Genomic DNA, 18,326 nt, shown 5'->3' with positions numbered 1-18,326 from the left:
ATATTTACAACAATTGTCTCCGAGTGGAAGAAAAGAGGACAATTACTTTCTTTATCTTTCTCTACATTTTAAAAAGTTTTAGGGGGTTGGGTGTGGTGGCTCACACCTCTAATCTTTGGGAGGCCGAGGCAGGCAGATCACTTGAGTTCAGGAGTTCGAAACCAGCCTGGCCAACATGGCAAAACCCCATCTCTACTAAAAAGAGAAAAATTAGCCAGGCGTGATTGTGTACACCTGCAGTCTCAGCTACTCAGAAGGCTGAGGCAGGAAAACTGCTTGAACCCCAGAGGCAGAGGTTGTAGTGAGCTGAGATCACACCACTGTACTCCAGCCTGGGTGACAAAGCGAGACTCTGTCTCAAAAAAAAAAAAATTGTAATAATGAGAAAACTGCTCTCTAAAAGGGCAAAATAATGAATTAACGTGTTTCTATAGTAAATCTGAGCAGAGAATTTTTCTTTTAAGTTGATTACAGAACCCCCACTATTACAACCAGGAATACTGACCCTTGCTCTGCCAGCCAGTCTCTTCTCTGACAGAGAAGAAAATTCGACTAAGTTCTATTTAGAGAGAATGCATTGAAGATAGGTTGTTTTTATGGATGCAGACAAACTATATCCAAGGCTAGTATCCAGTTCTCAGTTTCAATATCAAATTTGCTCAAACCCGGGTTCTCCTATTTTAGGCCTGATGCTCGGATAGCCACTCTGCCCTAGCCAGAATCAAGAATCTAGGTACCAGAATCCCATATGCCCTCACAAACCAACAGCTCAGTTCTATACTCAGGTGAGATGGGGGAGAGAGGAGGGGAATGGAGGGCCACAGTGATTCTTTGCTTTTGCTTGGCCAAACTTTAGTGAGGCTTCTGAACCTTCTCGTAGTCCTATCTATGCGCCTCCTTGTAAAATCCAGTTTTAGCAAAACTGCTAAGTCAGTTTAGCCAGAACCCCCAATCTTCGATAACCGATCATCTTTGATATCTGATCAGGGTCCTCATCCTTCACCATCCCCCAGGTGATGTCTGATCACCCTGGCCTGTCTTCTACAAGATTCCTCTAGGTCGTTTTAGCCAGAATCCCTCTTACCCCAGTTTCTTCTTAGTAATTTTCTATCCACTGACCCCCGCACTGCTCCTTGGCCATAAATTCCCATTTGCCCATGCTGCTTTCGGAGTTGAGCCCAATCTCTCTGCCCACTCCCAGACCCTGTTGCACTGGTCCTATACCCATTGCTATGGTCCTGAATAAAGTGTTCCTTACCATGCTTTAACAAGCATCACTGAATAATTCTTTATTTAACAATGGGTAGTCATGGCCCAGGGAAGAGGGACGTGGTGTCCGCTCCTGGAGCTGCAAGGCTCCTGGGAGCTTTTTGTTTTGTTTTGGTTTTGTCTTTGTATGCAACGTGAGAAAAAGCCATTGACGCAGGCTTTAGCATGCTGGGAAGGAAGTGTAAAGAAGCCAGTGACGCTGGTAATAACTGTGAAATGGAACAAATGCCACCATATTTATCTAAATGTAAATTTTAAAACTGGGGACAGCAAATCCATTCTACAGTGAGGGACGCTTGGCCAGTAACAATGATTTCATTTTCAGATGCAGTCGAAGCCCTCTGGCTCCACCCCTAGGGTCCCGCCCTTACCACTGCTAAGAACTACAATTCCCAGCCTGAGGGAGGTCTCTGCGCGTGCGGCCTGACGCCCTACGCCTACACTTCCCAGAGAACCTAGCGGTTACGCCAACGCGCGCGTGCGCCCTTGCGCATCTCTCGCTTCCCACTCGGGGTTGACCTACAGCCGCCCCGGAGAAGATGGCTACCCCAGCGGTGTCCGGGCTCTCCCGGCAGGTGAGAGAAAGGTGGTCCTGAGAGCCAGTGGGAGGATCCCTCCTGGGATGACCGGTACCCAACCTCGAGCACCAGGGTGCGATGCTTCGGCTGGGGAAGTCTGGCAGTCTTCAAGGTTATGGGACCCGGCGAGTGGGAGCGACTCAGGACGACCCAGCGTTTGTCCCCCGGGATGCCTACGGGGCAGTAGGCGCGGGGCTGCGCGTGCCGTAACCTTGGCGTCTTCCCGGGAAGCTGCTAGCCTGAGGGGCGCAGGAGAGGGGGTCTGCCCTTCGCTGAATTCCGGGGAAGGGGCATGGACTAGCCCCCAAATCAGCTTCCTTTGCCATTGTGGTAAAACCTGTCAGAGATCACTTACTAGTAATGCTAAGGAATATTTGTAAAACACATTTCACAGTTTTATAAATAAAATGAGGTCGAAAAGTTTAAATGAGTCTTTGGCTGCTCAGTCGGTAAGTGGTAGAATTGAGATTTGAACCCACGGAATCACCCAGAAGATCGAGTTTGAAAAAATATTATGCTGTTTGTGCTGCATCTCACCATGGTGCTTTACGTATCATGACCCCTTCCTGGCATCTTAGGTAATTTTTTCATAAGCATTAAAAAGTCTTAATCCTCACAAGCAGTTTTGATAAAACACTTTCCATAGCTGGAGGATTTGAAGGTGACCTGTGATCTGTGACCTGTGCGCATGCAGGTGATTTTTAAACTGTGTATTCCAGCTCTGTCTTTTGATTGGCAGGATACTGTCTCTCAGAACTAAGGCTTCTTGTCAGATCAAACTCTGCGGCAGTACTCAAAAAATTCATCTTTATTTTCAGATAGCATTTGGATTCCGAGGAGGGTACGTCTGTTGCAAATGATCTGCTCAAGGGTCTGTTAATAGAAACGCCAAAATTTTGGTTAAATATTTTTGAACATGCACTCCTTGGAAGTTAGTGTTTTTCTGTCTTACGGGTGTGCTAGCCTCGGTCCATTCCTAGCAAACTAGGAGGTTCGTGGGAAGGTGATTTCCCAAGCAACTTGGCATAATCCTCATTGGGTAAGTTTACTCCTTAGTAATAATAAGTAGCTCACCCTCATGTAATATGTGAATATACAAAGAGACAAAACTAATGATTTTAAGGTTATTTAAAATTTTTTGTTGTTATTGAGTTAAATGCAGAAATCCTTCAAGTAATTTTGTTTGATCTGTTTTCCTTTATTGCTTTGAAGGTGCGATGCTTCAGTACCTCTGTGGTCAGACCATTTGCCAAGCTTGTGAGGGTATGTTAATTTATATTCTTCTGTAATGATAAAGCACGCGAAAGTGTGAGTCAAACAGCAGTACAGTCAGGGCGTGGATTTTTGTGTAGTTACTGTCTAAACCTTATTGCGTGACTTGTGGTTCCCAAAATGTGCTGTGTGCATAGGGTGGGGAAAGGAATGGTGTTGAGTATTTGCTTTTTGACAGACCCATGCATCATCTTTAAATATGAAAACTTTTTAATCATTTGTTTTTCCATTAACCCTCTAAAATAGGCAAGCTAGCATTTACTTATTTTTTTTTTTAATGAAAGAAACAGGTTTAATAAAGTGACATGCCCAAGTTATCACAGTAAGTTATTACAGGAGATATTAAAATCAAGGTACCGGGCTGGGCGCGGTGGCTCACGCCTGTAATCCTAGCACTTTGGGAGGCCGAGGCAGGCAGATCATGAGGTCAGGAGTTTGAGACCAGCCTGGCCAACATGGTGAAACCCCATCTCTACTAAGAATACAAAAATTAGCCAGGCATAGTGGCGCATGCCTGTAATCCCAGCCACTTGGGAGGCTGAGGTAGGAGAATTGCTTGAGCCTGGGAGGCGGAGGTTGCAGTGAGCAGAGATCAGGCCACTGCACTCCAGCCTGGGCGATAGAGCAAGACTCTGTCTCGGAAAAAAAAAAAAAATCAAGGTACCTTGGTTTCTAATGCAATTCTCCATGTTCCATTCTGGTAAGGAATATTCATACTCTTCACACCCTTTCTTTCCAGTAGGCACCAAGGAGGCTCACTATTTCAGGGAGTTGCCAGTCCCTTTCTTTTCAAACCAGAAGTAGTCCAGTTGACCCCAGATAGAGGACTATTAGTGACACATAATAAATGAAGTTCCCCAGAAGGCCCCCAGAAGTGATACATGGCTAACAGCTGGAAACAACCCTGTTGGAACATGAAGTCTGACTCCATTTGTATGGGTTATTTTGAAATTCTTTATTTGATTAAAGAAAGTTCCTGTGTGATAGAGAATTGGTTCAACTGTCAGGGAGCACGAACTTTTCTAAGATGTGCTGGGCGGACTGTTCTACCCGCGCTTTTCCCCACCAAATCAACAGTGAGCCAGTCCTCCCCTTGGAAAAATCGTGTAAAGGAAAGATCATAATACCAGGTCTATGTCCTTAATGAACCCACATCAGGTGGAATTTAGGAAAATAATTATCCTGTCCCGTCCTCATTACCAGCCCTAAATCTCAAATCAAATGATCAAAATCATTTTGTCCTTCATGTGAGACCTTAAAACTTCATAACAGTGTTAAGGAGTAACTGGTCTTCCCATTTTACAAAAGGGGAGACTGAGGCCCAGGGAAAATTTACCTGAGGTTACTCAGCTTAGTCCTAGAGCTGGACTGGAACTAAATCTTTCTCATCCAAGCCTGAGCTTTTCCACTACAACCATACAGCACCACTAAGAACATGTAGTCATACACTATAGTTTATTGTGAAAAATAATTCAAGCATCAGGTTTTTTTGTAAACTGCCAAAGGGCTGTGTTACATTGAACATCGATAGGGAGGCTATGTAAGGGAAAATGTATAGTGTTAGTATGAAATGTATAAAAGTATACTTATGTGTTTCATAAACACCTGTTTTCCTAGCTCTAACATACTCGAAACTGTCAGTGTTCACAACCTCCCATACTTGAAACTAAATAGTTACTGAGTTCAAAGGAAACATAAGCTCATCTCAAAATTAAAGTACAAGTAATTGATAAAGGTATGTAAACCTGGAAGGGACTTTAGACAATGCCTACTAAGCCCCTCATGTTACAGATGAGGAATTGGAGGCTCAAAGATTGAGTGACCTGACCAAGGAAACATCCCTAATTTATTTGCAAATTGCCATTTAGGACAGCTCTTGAATGACATTTTTAAACTGTTTTGTGTTAAAGAGATATATTTTTTAAAATATAAATTTTAAATGCTGCTCTTGAGAGTATACTATTAAGTGATTTTCCTTTTTCCTTCCTCTCCTATTTCACCTTTTTTTTAAAGCCTCCTGTTCAGGTATACGGTATTGAAGGTCGCTATGCCACAGCTCTTTATTCTGCTGCATCAAAACAGAATAAGCTGGAGCAAGTAGAAAAGGAGTTGTTGAGAGTAGCAGTAAGTAGCTTTCCTATTCATTACGTATGAAGTTCCTGTTTGTATATTTTTTCCTTTGGTTGTTTGTGCATTCCTAATGAGGTGTATCCTACAAGAAAAAACTGGGAAAAAGCCATTTTCTGTAAACACATTTTTAGTAATAATATTGGGTTTTTATTATAAGACATATAAAAAGAACAAACAGATACATATAAGGATATTAATATTAGGAACCAAGATGTGGGGCTAAGAAAAGGTTGAAATATAAGATTAAAATGGATGATAATTTAGGAAAATTGCTATTTCAGAAGAGAATTTAAAAGCTACCTTTAAAAATCTATGCTTATAACTGGGCACAGTGCTCACGCCTGTAATCCCAGTACTTTGGGAGGCTGAGGCGGGCAGATCAGGAGGTCATGAGTTCAAGACCAGCCTAGCTGACATAGTGAAACCCCATCTCTACTAAAAAATACAAAAAATTAGTGGGACGTGGTGGTGAACACCTGTAATCCCAGCTACTCCAGAGGCTGAGGCAGAATTGCTTGAACCTGGGAGGCCGAGGTTGCAGTGAGCCGAGATCGCGCCATTGCACTACAGCCCCGGACGGTACGAGACTCTGTCTCAAAAAAAAAAAAAAAAAAAAAAATCTATGCTTATGGGCTAGGTCTTTAGAATATATTGTGATTTGGTTTTACTGAGAATTTGTTTTCATGAAACCTTTTCCTCAGGTTTTAATTGCCATATTCTATGCTTGTAGAATCAGAGGAGGCTCAGATATATCTTACAGGTTGTTTTCATTTGGTAGAGATGCCTTTGCAATTGCCGGAACCCCAGAAGTAACCATGTAGACCTTTTCATTGTTTTGGTAAACCTCTTAATTATTTTGTTCCCAAAATGTGAGGGAAGTATAACAGGGTGGGGCACGCTGGGCAGCAGAGTTAGTAAAGGGGCATGGGCTTCCCAGTAGTAATAGAGGACTGACAGGCAAAGACTGTGAGGCTACTGCAAGATGTTTTTTACTTTTTTTTAAACATGAAAAGCGGAATAAATAAACCGTATTACCAGAAGCCTACATTATAACTGAATAGGAGAATGTCTGCTTTCGTTTTCACCGAATTTTCTAGTTAATGAGTTTCTACACATTCTGTTGCTTCCTTCTTTGATTTTCTAGCTGCCACCACTGGCAGCAAGGTCTGCATTAAAAAAGGTGAGTGAGACGCAGTCTGGTATATAGCCTCTTCAGAAGAAGTTTGGTTCTTTCTTGATTTTAAGATTCTTCATTCCTTAATTCACATATCTGTAAGTTTTTATTGTTTAGAAAAAACAATTCATAGGCCAGTTATATAGAGTAATAATACTTATGTTCTATATTAATCATCGTATGTATAGTCTATAAGTATTACTGTTCTGTACTGTTTTATGTTTTATTCATTTTTCACTTGAGCTTCTACTGGAACTTCCATCTTAACAGGCAGAATAATTTTAGCTCCACATTCCTTCCTTGATCCATTTATCTCTGCAGATAATGCTTAAGGTCTTAGCTGGTGTGATAAACTCTTATGATTCTCACAGAGCCCAGGAGTCCGGCCCTATTGTTGGAGACGTTTGGGGGGAAGGGCATGCAGGAACAGACGGGGTCTCACACAGGCATTTTTGGAGGTGATGGTTATTGTCTGCTACTTGTCAGTTATGCCCATTTTAAACGGAAACAATCATGTTTACAATGGAGAGAATTACCTGGATTGTGGATATTAGAATGGAGTTTGTCTGAAGCCTGGAAGTCAGTCAAGACATGGAGAAAAAGGGAGGCAATTACCTTAAGACACTGAATATTAGCAGGGTTTTGGCACTAAGAGGGAAGGACGATACAAGGATCATACGCACTGTCTTCTGGATGATGCAGGAGACACAGATAAACATGAAAAACTAGGTAACCCAAATTCCAGAATGCTTTAAATCTGTATATCCCTGCATTTTTTATGGAAAAATGTCATTTCTGTGGGGTCACTCAAGTGGAAATGTTAGCATTGGATGATAGTGTCTGACCAGTATCGTGGATCAGAGACAGGATTCTGGCCAGGAGCCTGGGAGGAGGTGCTAGGAGAGTAATTGAAAGGCATAGAGAGGTGTGTTAACTGAAGGTGCTCGACTGGAAACTACTGTTGTTGGAACTCTAGAGCAACATGCTGGAAGCTGCACTTGGTCACTGAATTCAGGCATTTGTGATACAACAAAATGAGAAGAACGTTGTTTCCCATGATGGTTGTGCTTCTGTTTTTTTGTCCACTCTGTCTCCCAGACTCTTTGGGGCTGCTCTGGCAGCACCAGAGGTCTCACAGAATCTGCTGGGTTCCCTGGACTCTGTAAGAGGCAGGGCCCCTCCATGGGAGCGGTGCGGAGGCCTCTGCAGTCAGAGCACAGTTTTGAGGTCTGCACTTTAGAAATAGCACTGCTAGAAAAGCCAGACTACTCATCTCTTAAATACATTAAAATATGCAGTCAAATGAAGTTTTGGCTGTTTAGTGTTTTATAATCTTTCTTGAAAAGCAAAAACAAATATAAGAAACTTCATACAGTATTTTTAAATTTTTTTGAGGAACATCATTCTATCCTATATAAAATCCTGGTGCAGTGCACAGTGTATCTGAAAGGCAGTCAGAAAATTGTTTGATTATAATCTTTTTTTCATATGTTCTTCAGCAGTGCTAATTTAATTCATAAAATATTTAATTCATAAGAAAGTGTTTGTATGGCCGGGCACAGTGGCTCATGCCTGTAATCCCAGCACTTTGGGAGGCCGAGGTGGGTGGATCACTCGAGGTCAGGAGTTTAAGACCAGCCTGGCCAATATGGCGAAACCCCGTTTCTACTAAAAATACAAAAATTAGCTGGACATGGTGGCGCAGCTATTCGGGAGGCTGAGGCAGGATAATTGCTTGAACCCGGGATGCGGAGGTTGTGTGAGCCAAGATTGTGCCACTGCACTCCAGCCCGGGCAATAGAGCAAGACTTTGTCTCCAAAAAAGAAAGAAAGAAAGTGTGTGCATGGCACATCCTTCATTTGTGCTCTAAAAAATTTAAGAAATTATTTTTTGATGCTTTCAGCAAATCCTGAAGGAACCCAAAGTGGCTGCTTCTGTTTTGAATCCCTATGTGAAGCGTTCCATTAAAGTGAAAAGCCTAAATGACATCACAGCAAAAGAGAGGTTCTCTCCCCTCACCACCAACCTGATCAGTGAGTATTAGAACTTTTTCATTTGAGGTGTCTTGAAACTATGACTGGAAATGTGGTCCATGGACTGTGGGCATCAGCATCACCTGGGAGCCTGTTGGCAGTGAAGAATCTCAGGCCTCACAGCAACCTGCTGAATCAGAGTCTGCATCTTAACCAGCTCCCTAAGTGAATCGTTTGCACGTTGAAGTTTGAGGAGCATTGTCTAAAGGATACTAGGACCTAAGCATGTCTAATTGCATAGTCAGTAGTTTCAACTGTGGAGGCGGCCAATGTGATACCTACCAAGAAAATTGTTTGTGGCCTGTGGCTGTACCTTGATCCTTGGAGACATTTGCATTCTTGGGTACATTTGGACTGCTTTTCTCTTTTTGAGACAGAGTCTTACTCTGTCACTCAGGCTGAAGTGCAGTGGCATGATCTCAGCTGACTGCAGCCTCAACCTCCCAGACTCAGGTGATCCTCCCACCTCAGCCTCCCTAGTAGCTGGGAATACAGGTGCATGCCACCACACCCAGCTAATTTTTTGTATTTTTTGTAGAGATAGGGTTTCTCCATGTTGCCCAGCCTGGTCTTGAACTCCTGGGCTTAAGCCATCTGCCTGCTTTGGCCTCCCAAAGTGCTGGGATTACAGGCATGAGCCACCATGCAGCCCGGATTGCTTTTCAGATCCTCATAGCCAGCTCAAAATAAAAGTTGCGGAGAAAGTGTGTTCATGACATCATCTTTGAATTTGTAGCCAAACATACAATCTGTAACATAAATATGAAAATCAGATTGCAAGCTGAGAACCCCCCATACCTACTAATTTAAATCCTTGTCAGTGCAGTCTATTAAAAAAAAAAAGCAAAATTGGATATGCATTTTAAATAACAAGTTGTATCTTCTCCATTCTTTTTTTTTTTTTTTGAGCCTGGGTGTCCCTTTCTGTCACCCAAGCTGGAGTGCAGTGGCACAGTCTCAGCTCACTGCAACCTCTGCCTCCTGGGCTTAAGTGATCCTTCTGTCTCAGCCTCCTGAGTAGCTGGAACTATGCGCATGCGCCACTAATTTTTGAGTGCCCAGCTAATTTTTTAGTTTTTTTTTTTGTGAGACAGGGTTTCACCATGTTACCCAGGCTGGTCTCAAACTCCTGGACACAAGCTCTCTGCCCATCTCGGCCTCCCAAAGTGCTGGGATTACAGGCATGAGCCACTGCACTCGGCCTCCATTCATATTCTTAAAGAACATTGAATATACTGTGATTTTAAGAGACAAGATCTTACTCTGTCGCCCATGCTGGGGTACAGTAGGACAGTCATAGCACACTGCAGCCTTAAACTCCTAGGCTCAAGCAGTCTTCCTGCCTCAGCCTCCTGAGTAGCTGGGACTATAGACATGTGCCATCAAGCCCTAACGTTTTTTTGTGGAGATGAGATCTCACTATTTTGGCTGGTCTTGAACTCATGGCCCCCAGCAATCTTTGCACCTCAGCCTCCAGTAGTTGGGATTATAGGCATGCGCCCCTGTATATGGTGTTTTAAGACCACAAATCTAAGTTTGTTTTTTGGGTTGAGTATACAACTTCATGAATAACTTGTTCAAGTGAGTTTCTTGTTACTGAGACACCTTCACTCTGGCAGATTTGCTTGCTGAAAATGGTCGATTAAGCAATACCCAAGGAGTCGTTTCTGCCTTTTCTACCATGATGAGTGTCCATCGCGGAGAGGTACCTTGCACAGTGACCTCTGCATCTGTAAGTAACGGGTTGTTGCTGCTGTTTGCCTTGATATTACATGCGTCACCTTTTGCAGGAAGAAAAGGGGAAAACAGGGTAAAATCAAGAAATTGGGAAAGGTAACTTGTCACCTGGGATGTTTGTTTCATTTTTATATCAGCTTCTGTGACCCTTTGCTTTGGAAAAGCCAGCGTGTATCTTATTAGTGCTTCTGTAACCAGTGATTATTCATAAGGCCTGGGTTAAATGTAAAGTACATCAAAATGTGTTAGAAAAGAGTGGTTTAGACTCTTAAACGTTTGAATTATTTTATGAATACCACTTGAAGTAGTTTACTGAAACTAGAATTCTAGAGTTCATTTTTTTGAGACAGAGTCTCACTTTGTCACCCAGGCTAGAGTGCAGTGACACAATCACACCTCTGTAGCCTCAACCTCCTGGGCTCAGGTGATCCTCCTGCCTCAGCTTCCTGAGTAGCTGGGACTACAGTGCACCCCCACCACAACCAGCTAATTTTTTTGTATTTTTTGTAGAGGTGGAGGTTTTACTCTGTTCTCCAGGCTTGTCTCGAACTTCTGGGCTCAAGTGACCCACCTGCCTCGGCCTCCTAAAGTGCTGGGAATAAAGGTGTAAGCTACCACACCTGGCCTGAAACTAGAGTTACTAACCTTTCATCTTTGCTGGTGGTGAATGGGAAGGAGTAGAGCGGATGGGCCTTTGTATCTTTTTGACTTGATAGAGTGGGCTATAATTGGCTACCGTTTATTGAACCCTACTATATGCTGGGTGCTTTATGATGTTATTCAGTATCAAAAGATTCATGTGAGATAGAAGTATAATTATCCTCATTTGACAGATGAGAAAACCGAATGCAGGGAAATGAAGTCGCTTGCCCAGAGTTATACGAGGTGGGACTAGAATTTGAACACAGGCCCCAAGGCCTCTTAGAAGTCCATTTTCCTTAGACTACACTACATTGCCTCCCTAGAATTAATTTTGTTGTTGTCTTCAATATGTATTTTCTTCCCTATGTAACTCAGTCAAATGTAATGTAGCTTACTCTACAGGAAAACAGGAGAGGGTGGTAGATTTACTTGGAATTTGTAGCACCTGACCTCATCTAGATTAATAGTTGTAGCATTTAAAGGACAGTCTAACCTTCTAGTTAGCACAGATTCAAGGAGAGGCATCCTAGCACATCATACTTACTTGCACATTTGTAGTTCAGTAGTTGGTGCCCCCAAAACATGTGCCTGGCTGCAAATCATTACAGCTCAGACATAAGCAGAGAGCCCTCTGTGGCTGCACCAGTTATCCCTAACAGTGTGGCGCAGATTAGACATTCACCTGCCCCACGGTCAACCATCATGAAGCACTGGTGCAGGCCATTCTTCAGTGAATACAAGGACATGATTTTCTTTCTTTTTTTCTTTTTTTTCTTTTTTGAGACAGAGTCTTACTCTGTCACCCAGGCTGGAGTGCAGTGGCACGATCTTAGCTCACTGCAACTTCCGCCTCCCGGGCTCAAGCAATTCTCCTGCCTCAGCCTCCCAAGTAGCTGGATTACAGCACCCGCCACCACACCCGGCTAATTTTTTGTATTTTTAGTAGAGACAGAGTTTCACCATGTTGGCCAGGCTGGTCTCGAACTCCTGACTTCAGGCAATCCACCCACCTTGGCCTCCCAAAGTGCTGGGACCACAGGTGTGAGCCACCGTGCCCAGCCACAAGGACATGATTTTCTTTTAAAGGATGCTTGTTTTTGCAAAAGATTTTAGAACCAACTGTTACTAATGCTTGTGATGTTGATACTATTGGGTGCGTGAGTCTGTACTGTTTGAAAAACATTATGTCTTGATGAGTGACTAAGAGCACAGGCTTTAGAAATACACAGACTGGTTTCAAATATTGGGGCTAGTCCTCACTTGCTGATGTGACCTTAGGTGAGTTTCTTAACCACTCTGATCCTCCGTTCCCTCATATGTAAAATGGGAGTCATAACCGGTGGCCTTTCAGGGTTGCCCACATGAAGGGAGATAGTAGGTATGAAATGTGCCTGGCATAGACAGGTACTTGGCAGTTGGTACATGTCTCAGTGGAGGGTATGTATATTTCAGAATTCTGTAACCTTTTAGTCTCAGTAAATAATGTTTTGAACACGAATAGATTTTGGCCACCACCAGCAACCCCCACCCCCAAAAAAAGGATATTGTTAGATCTTTACAAAGACATAAATTTTCTTGCCAAATTTTTTTAGGCTCTTAGAGGAGGGGCCAGGGAGGTAGGATTTATGACAAGTAAAAAAAAAGGCCTTTGCAGCAGGGTGTGGTGGCTCACGCTTGTAACCCCAGCATTTTGGGAGACTGAAGTGGGTGGATCACTTAAGGCCAGGAGTTCGAGACCAGCCTGACCAACGTGGTGAAACCCCCGTCTCTACTAAAAATACAAAAATTAGCCGGGTGTGGTGGCATGCGCCTGTAATTCCAGCTACTTGGGAAGCTGAGGCAGGAGAATCGCTTGAACCTGGGAGGCGGAGGCTGCAGTGAGCCGAGATCTCGCCACTGTACTCCAGCCTGGGTGACAGCGAGACTCGGTCTCAAAAAAAAAAGGCCTTTGCTTTAACAGCCTTCTTCATTTTCACCATTATAACACTTAACACTATAACATAACTAACCAGGAGTAAGAGTTGGGACCGAGAGGAGAGCGCAGTCTGGACATTTGAGGTGCTTGCTCTAAAGTAGATTATGGAGCTGAGCTGACTTCAGGAAAAGCCAGCTGCTCCAGGTTCTCTCACTGGGGTTCAGAGAGTGGAGTGGCCTGCCAGAGCTCCAGGTAGCCGTGGATGCGGGGAGATGAACAGCCAGCAGAGCTAGGGAAACATGAAGATGTAAAACCAGGTGAAAATGGCAACTTTTCACCCAAGGACATGATAGATGCATGTCGTGACCCCGGGGCTGCACCCAGGAGAGGTCTGCGTCCTCCTGCATTGATGGGGCTGCATCTTCAGGCATTAGAAACTTGAAGGCCTTTGCTTGTTAGTTCCAAGTTGTACAGCTAGCACACAGCAGAGGCAGGGAGGGAGCGGCATTTACAGGCCGTCCATGAACGGCTGAGTGGGAGCTGCCAGGGTGATGCTGTGAGGCAGGGCCTTCCCATGCTCCCTGAACCTCCAGCGTGAACAAGGAGTGAATGCTGCAGAGCAGCTCCATGATGGGCCCAGGTAGCTAAGGGAGGAGCTCACAAGGCCTGTCTTGGTGATGTGGGCCTGGAGTATTTTAACTCTGGAAGTTTCTGTTTTGCTTTATCTAAATTGAAAGGATGGTTTTGCCTTTCAGCCTTTAGAAGAAGCCACACTCTCTGAATTAAAAACTGTCCTCAAGAGCTTCCTAAGTCAAGGCCAAGTATTGAAATTGGAGGCTAAGGTAGGTTTTAAATTATTTATGGCACGTTTCCTCAGGTTATTTTAAGCTTAAAATGGCTACAGAAAGTACTAGTGAAATATTAGATCTAACTCTGTACTAATTTTTCTGTAGTTAAAATTTTGTATTTATTTTAAATTTAAATGATTATCTGACTGCAGTTTTACTTTTGCCTTTTTCTAGGTGTAATTATAACCTCTTACATTTATGTAACACGTTTAGCCTTTCAAAACACTTTTTTGTGTGTCCCATTTGATTAGCGTGTTTTCACATTTCCAGTCTTATTTTCTTTTGTAGACTGATCCGTCAATCTTGGGTGGAATGATTGTGCGCATTGGAGAGAAATATGTTGACATGTCTGTCAAGACCAAGATTCAGAAGCTGAGCAGGGCTATGCGGGAGACTGCCTAAAACTGTTGGTTTTCTGCCATCAGTGAAAATTCTTAAACTTGGAGCAACAATAAAAAGCTTCCAGAACAGATCATATTATGTTCACTGTCTTTTAAACTGGAATGTAGAAGGCTTTATTTTTATGTCCTTTTTTGGTATCCCCTGAGTATAAAGGCCAAAAAGCCCTTTTGGCCTAGAGAATTTGGTTTGAGTAGATTATGTTTAGGAATTAATTGGTTAGACACAGCACCTAATACATGGTCACTCAGCAAAGTCTATCTGGTCCTGCCTGCCAAAATCCCATGTCTTTAAGGGTTTGTTCAGAATTCCTGGTCCCTACTAGATCATCGGATCTGTGCTTGCTCCATAGCCCTCCAGGGAGGCCTCTTACCCTTAATCCTAACATGAACACACCTAGTTGTAGGCTGCTCTGTAGCTTTCAAGGCCATTTCATGTACATCTGAAGCTGCATGACAGCCTTGTCATACGGGTGGGACAGACATCACCCCACTTTACAAATGAGGAAAGATATTGAGGGGCTCTCGAGATGTGCTCAGAGTCACCTGTCTGGACAGCTGGCGTCAGGCCCTACAGCCCATGTTTTTACCACTGTATAACTAACACCATGCGCCAACACGTTGCTGGAGCAAATGGACAAAAGTTACCTTAGGTAGGTCCCCTGCCCGTTCCCACTTTGTCCCTAAGATGCTCCCAATTCACCTTTTAACCAAAACCAGTTCCCAGGTCAGCTCTTCCACTACATTTTACCTTTTGGTCTTCTAGAGAAAATAAGAGTTACACAGTTCCCCAGGCAACAGCCCGCTCAGGTGCCTGTTCCTTAGTCAACCTCCAAGAGCTTTTGGCCAACAAACCAGTTCCCTTCCCAGAACTACCCCTGGTTGGGCAGAGGCAGGACCATTGCAGCGAAGAAGTCCTACAGAGCAATGACATGACCCAGCGGTGCTCCCTACATGCTAGTGCTGGGACTGGTGTGCCCTCCACGTGGCACGACACTCCTGGCACTCATGCTTGGCTTCAACTCCGGCTTCCTCCTGGCAAAGCTTTTAATACATGATCACCTAATGTGACAACCAACGGAGACACCACGTGGCCCCTCAACCTTTCCAGGAACCAGGAGTGCTGAGGCTGCTCGTTGGCCCGAAGACCATTCGGCCACCTTTTAGGTGGGTCTAGGGCTACTCAGCTGGAGACCACATTCTTGAGCCTCTGGCAGCACCTGACCTTGGTGCTGAGTTCTAGCAAATGGGAAAGGAGAGGAAGTGAGGTGTGCCTTCCTGGACTGCCCTCTTGAGCAATCCTTAGTCCATCCCTCTGGCTAGATGCAGATAAGATGGCAAGCGATGCCAAGGGCAGAGCCACCCTGCCAGTCCTTACTGCTGCCCCTGGGCTGTTAAACATGATGAAGAAATAGACCTCTCTTCAAAGCCACGGGATATTGAGCTCTGTCTCCACAGCTGAGTCTGCAACCTAACCATGACCACATTCCAGGTTCCCCCCGGACTCACTGCCTGCCTCCTGCCTGCAGTGAGGCCTGCTCTGCACAAGGTGGCGTCATACACACAATCACAGCTCCTACAGACATGTGACTGCCAATGGACAAACCGTCTTTGCAGGAGCCTCATGCTGCTGATACTGTCCAGATCCTTCAGAGTCAAACTCAGGAACATTCCTGTTGATCAAGCACGTAGACTCTTGGGGAATGATGAGGCGCTTCATAAGTCGCCTTACGAGGTCACCAGAGAGAACCTAGAGATCTATGTACAATGATTTGTTTTTTGAAACAGTCTCACGCCATCACTCAGGCTGCAGTGCAGTGGCAAGACCATGGCTCACTGCAACCTCAGCCTCCTGGGCTCAAGCCATCCTCCCACCTCAGCTGAAACTCCAGGCGGTGAAACTACAGGCAGTGCCACCACACCCAGCTAGTTTTCATATTTATAGTAGAGACAGGGTCTTGCCATGATGCTCAGGCTGGCTTTAAACTCCTGGGCTCAAGCGATCACTGGCCTCAGCCTCCCAAGGTGCTGGGATTATAGGCGTGAGCCACCGCACCCAACCTACAATGATTTTCTTCACAATATTTTTTTTAAATCAAGGTGAAAGTTTTACAGTACCTTGTATATGGGATATTTTCGATGCATATTAGCTATTAAATAGTACAAGAGGCCAAGCGCAGCCAGGGTGACAAGAGCAAGACTCCATCTCATAAATAAATAAATAGTACAAGAGTATTTAAAACGCACACACAGAAAAAATACAGAAATGAAGTGCATAAAAACCTTTATTTTTGTGTAGAACATCTCCATTAAGTGATTTTATTTCCTTTGTGTTTTTCTTTCCTTGCTGAATTTTCTGCATTAACAAGTATTACTTCTGTAACAAGAAGAAAAACTAAATATTTGAGAATAAAGTATTGCCTTGATTATGCTGGCTACTAACCGTGATTAAATAGGTATTAATTACATGTTTTCTACTAGTGATTCCATCCACTCTCTGGGCTATGTGAGGGGGCCCTCATCAGACTTGAAGAGAACTAGGTATAGTTTGGAAAAGTTAATTATTGCATTTGTTTTTAATGGCATTTAACTTTTATTTTTAAGACAGGGTCTCACTCTGTCACCCAGACGGGAGTGCGGTGGCACGATCATGGCTCACTGCAGCCTTGACCTCCTGGACTCAAGAGATCCTCCTGCCTCAGCCTCCCGAATACCCGGGACTATGAGCATGTGCCAGCATGCCTGGCTGATTTATTTTTTGTAGAGACAAGGTCTCACTATGTTGCTCAGGCTGGTCTTGAAATTCTGGATGCAAGCAATCCTCCTGCCTCAGCCTCCCAAAGCGCAGGGGATTACAGGTGTGAGCCACCACATCCAGCCTTAACTTATTTTTAAAACTTCAAATAATAACCAAGAAAGGGGCATACGATTTTATGTTCTTCAAAAATGGGGCATGCTAGTTTTAAAAAGGCAAAGACGTACTGCTTTAGGGCCAACTTTTTAAAAATGTGCTACGTCACAATTCAACTAGTGTGCAAGCCAGCTAGAGAATTTAAAGGACTTATTTATAGTCAGTTAAATCAGTGATGAAATAGGTAGGAATGGCCTTAAAACCAGAACAGGAGGAAACAACCTAATACAATTCAGCGTTGGGTTTTATGGAACTCAGAATTACAGATCACCCAAGTTCTGAACATGTGGAGTTACGTGTGTTAGCAACTTCTTCCTGGAAATTCAGCGACCCTTCTGAATGTCTTTATAAGAAAATCAGCTTTTTGCACCGCCCCCTCAACCCCACCCTCAGAATTTCTTATGCTGTACAACACAAAACTTCTCCTGTTCTCACAAAGGCTTCGTACAGAGAAATCTATTTCTGCTTGGTGTTAGCTAACATTTATCTGAAGCCATAGGAGAGTTGAAAGGGTTGTTGGTTGGTTTTGTTTTCTAGGTTTATTTCTGCACAATTTTCCTTGCACAGCTACAACCTTATCTGTGGGAAGAGGAAGAGACACCATTTGCAGGGCTGTTAGCTTCCTGTGCTCTCAGAAAAGAGTGAAGCAGAAAGAACCCAAAATAATCCACTATAACAGATTGGCTTTTCTCCTTTTATTCATGAACTATTTGAATTTAAACCACACAGGTCAAAATGACCAAAGAGTTGTTTTTTGTTTTTGTTTTTGTTTTTGAAGAGATTGTTCTTTTTAGGTTCAAGATACACAGGAAGAGCAATTTGTACTGATGTTGCTACTGGTTTAAAGAAAGGTCTCAGTTACCATCATCTTAATCGGTAAAATTTAACATTTCACACATAATAAGTTGCCAAAGGAACACTCAAACAGCAAAAACAAACCTCAGCTTCTTTCAAACAAAAAAGAAGAAACAATGTTTTGGCCCTGCTTCATCAAACCCTTAGACAAATACGTAAGTCTACAATTTATAATAGTGTCTAGTAATTCTTAGAATTCCATTAACATTACATATCAGACAATATTGTCTCTCTTTTATGGAAAATTAAACAGTACCATTATTTGGCAACAGAAGTATATTACAATCAACAGCACATCCATCAAGGGGCGGGTCTGGTCCTACCCCTGGGCAGGGCTGTAAGGGGAGCAACATGCGACCAGCACTGTGGCCCGCTTGTCACTGGAAGCACAAGGAGCTCACGTTCTGATGGATTACATTCTTTTCCAAACAGGCAAAGGCTATCTGGGAGGGTTCGCTAGCACTCCTGGGAAGGGAGGGCCCCATGTTCTAGCTTTTCTTGTCCCCAGACTTTTTTGAAACAACCAGGGCCCAAGGGACAGTTGACTGGCTGACTTGTTCCCA

The 18,326-nt window shown here is 43.7% G+C and overlaps 1 protein-coding gene across 1 annotated transcript; it reads left to right on the top strand.

Moving 5' to 3' along the window:
• The first annotated feature begins 1,752 nt into the window (after positions 1 to 1,752).
• ATP5PO (ATP synthase peripheral stalk subunit OSCP) lies at positions 1,753 to 14,074 on the top strand. Its single transcript, NM_001131686.1, is given in 7 exon segments — positions 1,753 to 1,844; positions 3,060 to 3,110; positions 5,133 to 5,243; positions 8,328 to 8,457; positions 10,077 to 10,189; positions 13,507 to 13,593; positions 13,888 to 14,074. Coding segments are annotated over 7 exon segments (642 nt in total). The 5' UTR covers positions 1,753 to 1,808; the 3' UTR covers positions 14,002 to 14,074.
• The last annotated feature ends 4,252 nt before the right edge of the window (positions 14,075 to 18,326 follow it).

Source organism: Pongo abelii, chromosome 22, assembly GCF_028885655.2.
Source record: "Pongo abelii isolate AG06213 chromosome 22, NHGRI_mPonAbe1-v2.0_pri, whole genome shotgun sequence".
NCBI classification, from domain to species: domain Eukaryota; kingdom Metazoa; phylum Chordata; class Mammalia; order Primates; family Hominidae; genus Pongo; species Pongo abelii.
The sequence above is the reverse complement of the archived record's forward strand: the minus strand, read 5'-3'. Positions and strand labels throughout refer to the sequence as shown.